Source organism: Mus pahari, chromosome 1 (genome assembly GCF_900095145.1).
Source record: "Mus pahari chromosome 1, PAHARI_EIJ_v1.1, whole genome shotgun sequence".
NCBI classification, from domain to species: Eukaryota; Metazoa; Chordata; class Mammalia; order Rodentia; family Muridae; genus Mus; species Mus pahari.
Window position 1 is genome coordinate 28,324,049 of NC_034590.1, and position 8,123 is coordinate 28,332,171.

The window sequence follows — 8,123 nt, forward strand, 5'->3', positions numbered from 1 at the left end:
TATGTGGAAATTCTGGAAAATAGGCGTCTATAAAATCATTGAATATGTTTTTTTGGTTGAGGGAGTGCGAGGTTTTTTTTTTTTTTTTTTTTTTTAATGAAGGGTGGGGGTTGTTGAGACAGGATCTTGCTGGATATCTCAAACTGGCCTCAAGACTTTAGCCTCCTAACTTCTGGGAATATAGTACCACCACTCATGTTTAAATTCACTATAGAATTAGTTCAGAGTAACATCAGCTAAAGTCACCTGTGCTTCTGTTGTCCAGAAAAAGTACCACCTGTATGTATGTTTATTTATTGTCAGTTTTGTAAACTGTCACATGGTGCTCATTTTTTTGTAGAAAACACAGGCAGATGAGCTCCAGTTGTTAGTGCTTTCCAAGGCTGTCCTATGGCAGCTTTAATGCTATATCCAAAACATAATAGGAGTTGCTGTCCTCTGGGACCATGAATCCTTTTAAGGGTTGCTATGCAGTTTAAAGGAAATAGCCTTTGTAAACATGTAGCTAGGTATATGGTACAGAGAAAAGTTCATTCTGTAGGGAACTATAATTTTGACCTGGAATTCACTGAAAGTTGGCTACAGATGGTAAAGTTTTGCTGGAGGACTCACAATGGAAAAAATGTTTGGATGGACAGTGTTTCTTAAATTTTGCATGTTGTCATCCTCTTACATCGAGCAGCTGAAGCTAGAAACTGTAGGAGGAGCCAAGTCCATACCAGCATTAGGTTTTGTTTGATCTCTCCAGTGTTAGTAGTGTTAGTTTGGGATAAGAACCATGGGTGTGACAAGTACGTGGTGACAGGTATAGTCACTAGAGTTGTACCCAGGTCAGCACAGTGAATAAAGGGAGGCGGTTACCATGGCTGCAGTAGTACAGCTGGTCTTAGCCTTTAGAGAACCTTGGTATAGGTGTAAGTTCTGCATTTTTGTCTCAGTCCATAAGAAGGACTGTGTAGTGAAATAGTGGTAGTTAGAGTTGTAGCCATTGATGGGGCCAAGTATGAAAATCCACACAAAGGCAGTGTTGCAAACCAGTTATGAACACCACCTTGGCTCCAGGCCTGTGTGAATAGTGATCATTGCTTGCAAGTGTGTTTGTTCAGATTCCACAGTTAGGCTGCTATGATGTCTGTCACCAATGACCTGATGCCTAGGGTGAAGTTGCCTAAATAGCTTTGTTTTGTGTAGTGTTTATAGTAGAGATCTGTGTGTATCAGTTCCTAGCACATTGGTGCTATGGCAAGGAAGGTACAAAGTTTGCTACTGACTCAGAACGGGAGTTGTGGGGAAGTCCAGGAGTAGGGTGCAGGGTCCATTAGGCAAAACCCTCTTTTTCTATGAGAAGGGATTTGTTTTTGTTTGCTAGAGACAGTAAGGTAACTGACCCTCCTTATGGTACATGCTTATGGCAGAAGTCAGTGTTAACTTAGAAAGAACCAAAGTGTGTGTGAGCTGTTAGGGCAGGCCAGTCCCCAACTACAGAGAGGGTCTCAGAGTACTGAATGAAGGGGAGGAGATTTGAGGATCTTTTATGCAGGCTTCTCTACAGCTGCTTCCAGGCTATGTGTTTACTGCTGTCCCAGTGTCCAATGCTTTTCATTCATTTCTTCTCTAGGTTAAACGCTCCCGGAGTAAAGGTGGGTTAGCTGGCCCTGATGGCACCAAGTCTGTCTTTGGGCAGATGTGTGCTAAGATGAGTTCCTTCAGCCCTGACAGCCTTCTCCTTCCTCACCGAGTCTGGAAAGTCAAGTTTGTTGGTGAGATTTTCTGTGCATATCTGTAGAACTTATTTGCTTGGGAGAGGGAGCCTGGGGGATAGCAAGCTGAGCAGTACATGGGTGCCACATGCAGAGGATGGGAGTAGCCATCTTCTTGGTGCTGTTTCTGCAGGTGGAGTCAGGTGGCCTGGGTGTTGCTGATTCTCCTTTCCTTCCAGGTGAATCCGTGGACGACTGTGGTGGTGGCTACAGTGAGTCTATAGCAGAGATTTGTGAGGAGCTACAAAACGGACTCACACCTCTTCTGATTGTGACTCCCAATGGCAGGGACGAGTCTGGTGCCAACAGAGACTGTTACCTATTGAACCCTGCCACCCGTGCACCTGTGCACTGCAGCATGTTCCGATTCCTAGGTGGGCCTCAGTTATGTGTCATACTGCTGTTGAGGGCCGATACCACTCTTAAGTTAGTGTGGCATCTCTTGTCTATCCCAAGGCAACAGTGGGTATTATAAATACCTATGTTTAGCTTTTGAGACATTGGCGATGAAAGTGATTTTTTTAATGTGTTTTCCAACATTATGGAAGAGAAAAGGTTCATTTTGTACATAGTCTTAGGACTTGATAGTGGTGAGCTGGCAGAAGTTATGACCATTCTTTGTACAGCTATAGGGACTTACAGTTAGGCAGCGTGTGACTATGTGTTCAATGCTATATGCTTTCTTTGACATGCTTCATGACATTTGTGTTCTAAACATACCTGAAACTCAGGAGTGCATGGAGAGAGATAGCATTGGCAGTAGGCCTGTCACTCTTTGTCTAGGTCTGTGCAGAGTGCTGTCCCAGGGCTCCTCACCCTACCACTACGCGTTTACAGAGAATCCACCTTCTTGGAGGAAGCCATCTCTTTGCTTTGCCGTCAAAGGGACAAGGGTTGGCTTACTGTGGTTCAGTCCTGTGTATGAAAAGAATAAGAGTTAGCAACTTGAGTTATAGGAAGAAAAGGAAGTGAGTTTTGAGTAGGACTTGATGTTTCAAGGTGGGGCTAACTCTCAGTTTGGATAGTTCGAGTTTAGAAGGCTCCAGTTGATACTCCAAGGTGTGTTTGAACAAGCAAGAAGCAACTTTTCATCTATTTCAAGTATATTCTGGTTTTCTGTTTTAAACAATCAGGGGTGTTATTGGGCATTGCCATCCGAACTGGGAGTCCGCTAAGTTTGAATCTTGCTGAACCTGTATGGAAGCAGCTGGCTGGGATGAGCCTCAGCATTGCAGATCTGAGTGAGGTAATTTATCTGGGCTGTGGGTCTTGTTAAGGGGCTCAGGCTTTTCTGGATATCTGATGTAACACTCATGGGTAAACTGACCTCTTCCTAGAGCAGAGCAAAGTGTGGATCTGAGAGAGTTGGTATAATACGCACTTTATGTTGCTTAGCAACTGATGTGGCCTGAATAGACAAGGGAAATCACTGTCATATGCAGAGCTAGGCTACACCTCAGATTCCCAGGAAGGGAAATGATAGCACCGGCACAGTCTGGTATCCCTGAGCCACCCTGCTTTTTATGCCCTTTAGGGTTTAGGGTAGTATCAGTCACCCACCATTTAGTCATTTTCTCAGCAGTAAAACAGTATATTAAAGAACTCTCTGGATCTTTCTTACCTCCTGGGTGTAGTACTTCCTTGCAGAAGTCTTTTTTTCTTCTTTTTCAGATTAAGTTAGATATGACTGGCTGTGATTGGGCTCTATGATAGGGGAACAACCCAGGTTTATCATGTATACTGTTTCTCTTTAACAGGTAGATAAAGATTTTATTCCTGGGCTTATGTACATTCGTGACAACGAAGCCACTTCAGAGGAATTTGAGGCTATGAGCCTGCCCTTCACTGTGCCAAGTGCCAGTGGCCAGGACATCCAACTGAGCTCCAAGCACACGCACATCACCCTAGACAACCGTGCAGAGTATGTCCGGCTGGCAATAAACTACAGGTTTGTGATCATCTGTTTCTTTCTTGCTTTGACTTAATAAGAAAAGTAGCAGATTATAGTTACTTGGGTATTGATGGTTTTTTAGATGTATCATATATAAAAGTATACTCATTTTTCTTCAACTATTGCTGATCTTTGTTATGAATTTTATTTGGTGTCTTGTGTTCAGAGTACTTATTCCCACTTGAAATTTTTAGGTTTCAGTAAAATAGTGAGGTAAATATAATGTTCTCATTTAGGGGGCAGTCCCCACAGGGATATCAGGCCTTTGTGCCCCGATATACCTTCTTTGTCAGCTCCTCAGATAGGGATATAGTTGGGGCCATGCCAACACAGAGTAGCCTTTCCCAGACCTAAGTGTGCCTGTACCTTGACATTATAGCTTCTGTGAGGTGTGGCACTATCATACCCAGCACTGACACCTGACAGTGCTTACAGTGTGTGGCTGTAGTTAATCATTGAGGTTATGTCCTGTGCACCAGTTTAAGCGAGCTCCCAGTAGTGTTGTATATAAAGAGCATCGCCCAGAGCCATCCTCTCAGTCCTCTCCTATGGTGTGTGGTAGCAGTACTTGTGTGTAAAGCTTGGTACCAGCAGAACAAGGTGCCCAGTAAATGTACAGGTGTAAGGAAGACTTGGTTTTGCTTCTGTTTTTTAAGACTCCATGAATTTGATGAACAAGTGGCTGCTGTGCGGGAAGGGATGGCTCGAGTCGTGCCCGTACCCCTTCTCTCTCTCTTCACTGGATACGAACTGGAGACGATGGTATGTAGCTGCTTTGTGTTGTCTAGAGCTGCCTGGACGCACTAGCCCACTTATTTGATCTTTTACTTAAAACCTTCCATTTGGAAAGCTAAGGCTTGACTGTAATAGTGAATGGAATGACAGCACGGCTTGTCCACTAGATGCTGAGGTTCAGGGTGCTGCACATGTCCTATAGGAACCTTATTAGAGAAAAACAGGATTAGATTCATGTTGAAAAGGAAAAAAAGGGGGGGGGGGGATGGAAGTGTGAGCCTGCTCTAATAAATGTTTTTCTTAGGTATGTGGGAGCCCAGATATCCCACTGCATCTTTTAAAGTCAGTGGCAACATATAAAGGGATTGAGCCTTCTGCATCCTTGGTCCAGTGGTTCTGGGAAGTGATGGAATCTTTCTCTAACACGGAACGCTCCCTCTTTCTTCGCTTTGTGTGGGGCCGGACAAGGCTGCCCAGGACCATTGCTGACTTCCGGGGCAGAGACTTTGTCATCCAGGTAGGTTCCTCACCAGGATCACAGCTCTGTATTGACATCAGTAGAAGTGACTTGTGAATATTCTGCCCCAGAGCAGTGAGAAAATAGATTCTATACAATGAAAATGGGTAATACCCAACTCCTATAATTTGAAGTCTTTGAATTTTACAATTGAAGGTCTTGAACACTGTAGCCTATTTTTGCAGAGTGTATCTATGTCATAACCAGTACTTACTATTGTTAACACCAGCATATAGATTTTGGCTATACATACTTCATAAAGCATTTATTTGATTTTCTAGTTGGATCAGGTAGATCTCTAAATATTATGCTAGCTACTATCAGAGAAAAATGAGATTGCTTATACATTTGAGAACAAATTTGCTTTGTCTTAGAACTCAATGGTCTGGTGATTTAAACAAACTCAGTTTATCTTTTAAGGTCACTGAGGAGGGAAAACCAGACCTAACACTTTTCTTTGTCCTGAGATGGTGGTAGCAATAGCCCTCGAGACACATCTGTACTAGGTTATTAAAATATCCATCTTTCAGGAACATCTATGATAGCAGACAGTTTTTCCAAAACAATAATAAAGATTCATTTTTGTTGCTTTCTAGTATCTTATAGGTGATGCTCTTAGAAAGAATGTCCTCTGGTGGTCAAGTGGTAGACCCCAGTCTCATGCCCCATTCATAGACTGGTGTCAGCTAGGTAACAGGTGACGGCTTTACCTACACTAGTAGGAGACAATGGGTTGAGTTGTTCCATTGGCCACCTTCATGTGACTGCTTGGTGATGATCAGAGGTCATGGTAAAAATGGTTGGCTTCTCTTATTGCTGGCCATAGGGATAAGTTAATTTTTTTATATATCTAAAATTGGTTCAACTCTACATTTTCTTAATACTTTTATTTCTAGCTAAATGTATAGATTCTGTAAAGATAATGTGAGCACAGTAAAATGAATGCAGGGTTTTACTTTTTCTCACCACAATCTCTTATGAATATTCCCTCCCAACAGGTCTTGGATAAATACAACCCTCCTGATCACTTCCTTCCAGAATCCTACACATGCTTCTTTCTGCTAAAGTTGCCCAGGTATTCCTGTAAGCAGGTGCTTGAGGAAAAGCTGAAGTATGCCATCCACTTTTGCAAATCCATAGACACAGATGACTATGCTCGCATAGCTCTCACTGGAGAGCCCGCTGCCGATGACAGTAGTGAGGACTCGGATAATGAGGATGCCGACTCTTTTGCTTCAGACTCTACACAAGACTACTTGACAGGACACTAAGATGGAAACGCCATCAGAAAAAGATGTGGCTGAACAAGCAGGAAGAGTCCTGCCGTGTAAATTGTAAATGTCGAGTGCACTTGATGAAGAATATCATCCCTTGAAGTGTGTGGAAGAGAGAGAGACTGGCTGTCTGAGAGAACTGTGTGGTAGGACAATGGCAAAATGAGCCTGTGCATGAGGAACTCATGGGGCACTTCCCCATAATGCTGCATTACCTAGGACCTAGTGTTTACTACAGTGTAAATGTTTATATGGACACAGAACAGCATCACTAAAATAAAGCCTTTCTACTTGTGGGTGCAATAGATTCCTTCTTTTTCTTTGCAGTGTCATCTTGATTGTATATTGAAAATACTGTGTAATGATGAAATCATATTATAAATATTTCAACTAATTTTACTCTGAATTTGTTTATTAAAAGCTTTTTGAACATTAAATTATTTCTTCAATGCATTTAGAAGTTACTTAGAACAGAAAACAAAAATGCCATTCAGGTCTCTTCTCCCCAGGTGTACCATTTTAGCATATGCATTATGTGATTGGAATTGAGGCATTTTGGTGGACAATATCATAGTTTCTGTCATGGAAAGTGTATTTAATGTCTGTGTCATGTATATGCCAAAATTTTAATCCCCTATTAATAAAACATGTGTCACAAAACTGTAAGCTGAACTTTCTTAACCAATTAGACTAGCACATGTGGATCTGCTACAACCAAACCATACTTGGTGACAAAGCACTGAAGCATTTATTAAGGTAGCTGCTCTCAGGACCCGAGGAGGCCCAGGGACCCTCAGAGCTCCTTCCTCTAACTCTTGAAACAGGCCCTCATTCCCAGTCCAATGCCTGTTCCCACTGGTCTAGGTCAGGTGCATCCTTGGTCCTATTGGCACTGGGTAGGATTTGCTCTGTCTGGTAAGTTCTAGAGCACAGCATAGAAGAACTGTCTGGAAGGCCTAGTGTGCTAGATCTTGAGTTCTAGTACCTAATTAAGTCATAACTTTGTAGTTCATGTTGGAAGGCATTTTTTTTGTAAAACATAAATGTAAACTAAAACTGAGTTGTCTTTGACTCTTAGTCATAGCTGCTTCATTTTGGTCCAAGAGGACACTGGACAACTAACTCTTAACTTTTCAACCTCATACAACTTAAAATGAAGTCAAAATTCATTTTGGTAGATCAAAATTTGTGCCCAAAACCCTACAGAAGTGAAGACAGGCCACTTGGGACAGCTTGAGTACAGCTCTTCAGTCACACTTCATAATGTGTGTTGTGAGGTTTCACCAGTACTTTGAATTGCAGATTAGTTGGTTTGATGCATCATGGTTGTTTTACTACTAATAAAAACAGTAGTAGATGATGTATTTAGAATATACAAGAACCTGCAATCTGCTTGAATTTACAAGCAGTGTGGTACTACAGAGTAATCTACTTTCTGTTAATCATAATACCCAAAGCTGACTAATTTCATGAAGAAGATAGATTTAGCCTTTAATGCTAGCACTTGGGAGCCTGAGGCAGGAGGATTGTGGGTGCAAGGTCAGCATGGTTACCTTTCATGGTTTTCTAGGGAGATATTAAGAAAAAAATTCCATTCACCTCAGATAGACACCAATAGACCAAAGAAAGGGTTCAGTCCAGTTTGGTAAACTGTAGAATTTATGGGAGTAACAGGAACATCCATGCCTGGCCCAAAAGACAGCTACACCACTGGGAAGTCCCCTGGGCTTTCTGACCAACCTCAACACTGAAGAGCACCCCTGTAGCGGCAAGGGTTGTAAGTGTGAATCTCCTGGTGGTCTAGTTCTCTTTCTGTTGCCCTGATAAATTACTCTGATCAAAAACAAGTTGGAGATCAAAGGTCTGACCTCATCTTACAGATCCAT

At 42.3% G+C, this 8,123-nt stretch overlaps 1 protein-coding gene across 7 annotated transcripts in view; it reads left to right on the forward strand.

Moving 5' to 3' along the window:
• Positions 1-6,897, forward strand: part of LOC110336759 (E3 ubiquitin-protein ligase HERC2) — a 174,413-nt gene extending 167,516 nt beyond the window's left edge. For 3 of the 7 annotated variants that reach the window (XM_029537451.1, XM_029537453.1, XM_029537460.1), the window contains exons 87-93: positions 1,619-1,760; positions 1,940-2,134; positions 2,894-3,006; positions 3,518-3,708; positions 4,368-4,473; positions 4,751-4,963; positions 5,962-6,542. In XM_029537451.1, the coding sequence (XP_029393311.1) occupies positions 1,619-1,760; positions 1,940-2,134; positions 2,894-3,006; positions 3,518-3,708; positions 4,368-4,473; positions 4,751-4,963; positions 5,962-6,234 (1,233 nt within the window). In that variant the 3' untranslated portion in view covers positions 6,235-6,542. Of the gene's footprint in view, positions 1-1,618; positions 1,761-1,939; positions 2,135-2,893; positions 3,007-3,517; positions 3,709-4,367; positions 4,474-4,750; positions 4,964-5,961 lie in introns of all 7 variants that reach the window. The other 4 variants (XM_021219818.1, XM_029537466.1, XM_029537450.1 and 1 more) reach the window with 2 other exon arrangements.
• Positions 6,898-8,123: the final 1,226 nt, after the last annotated feature.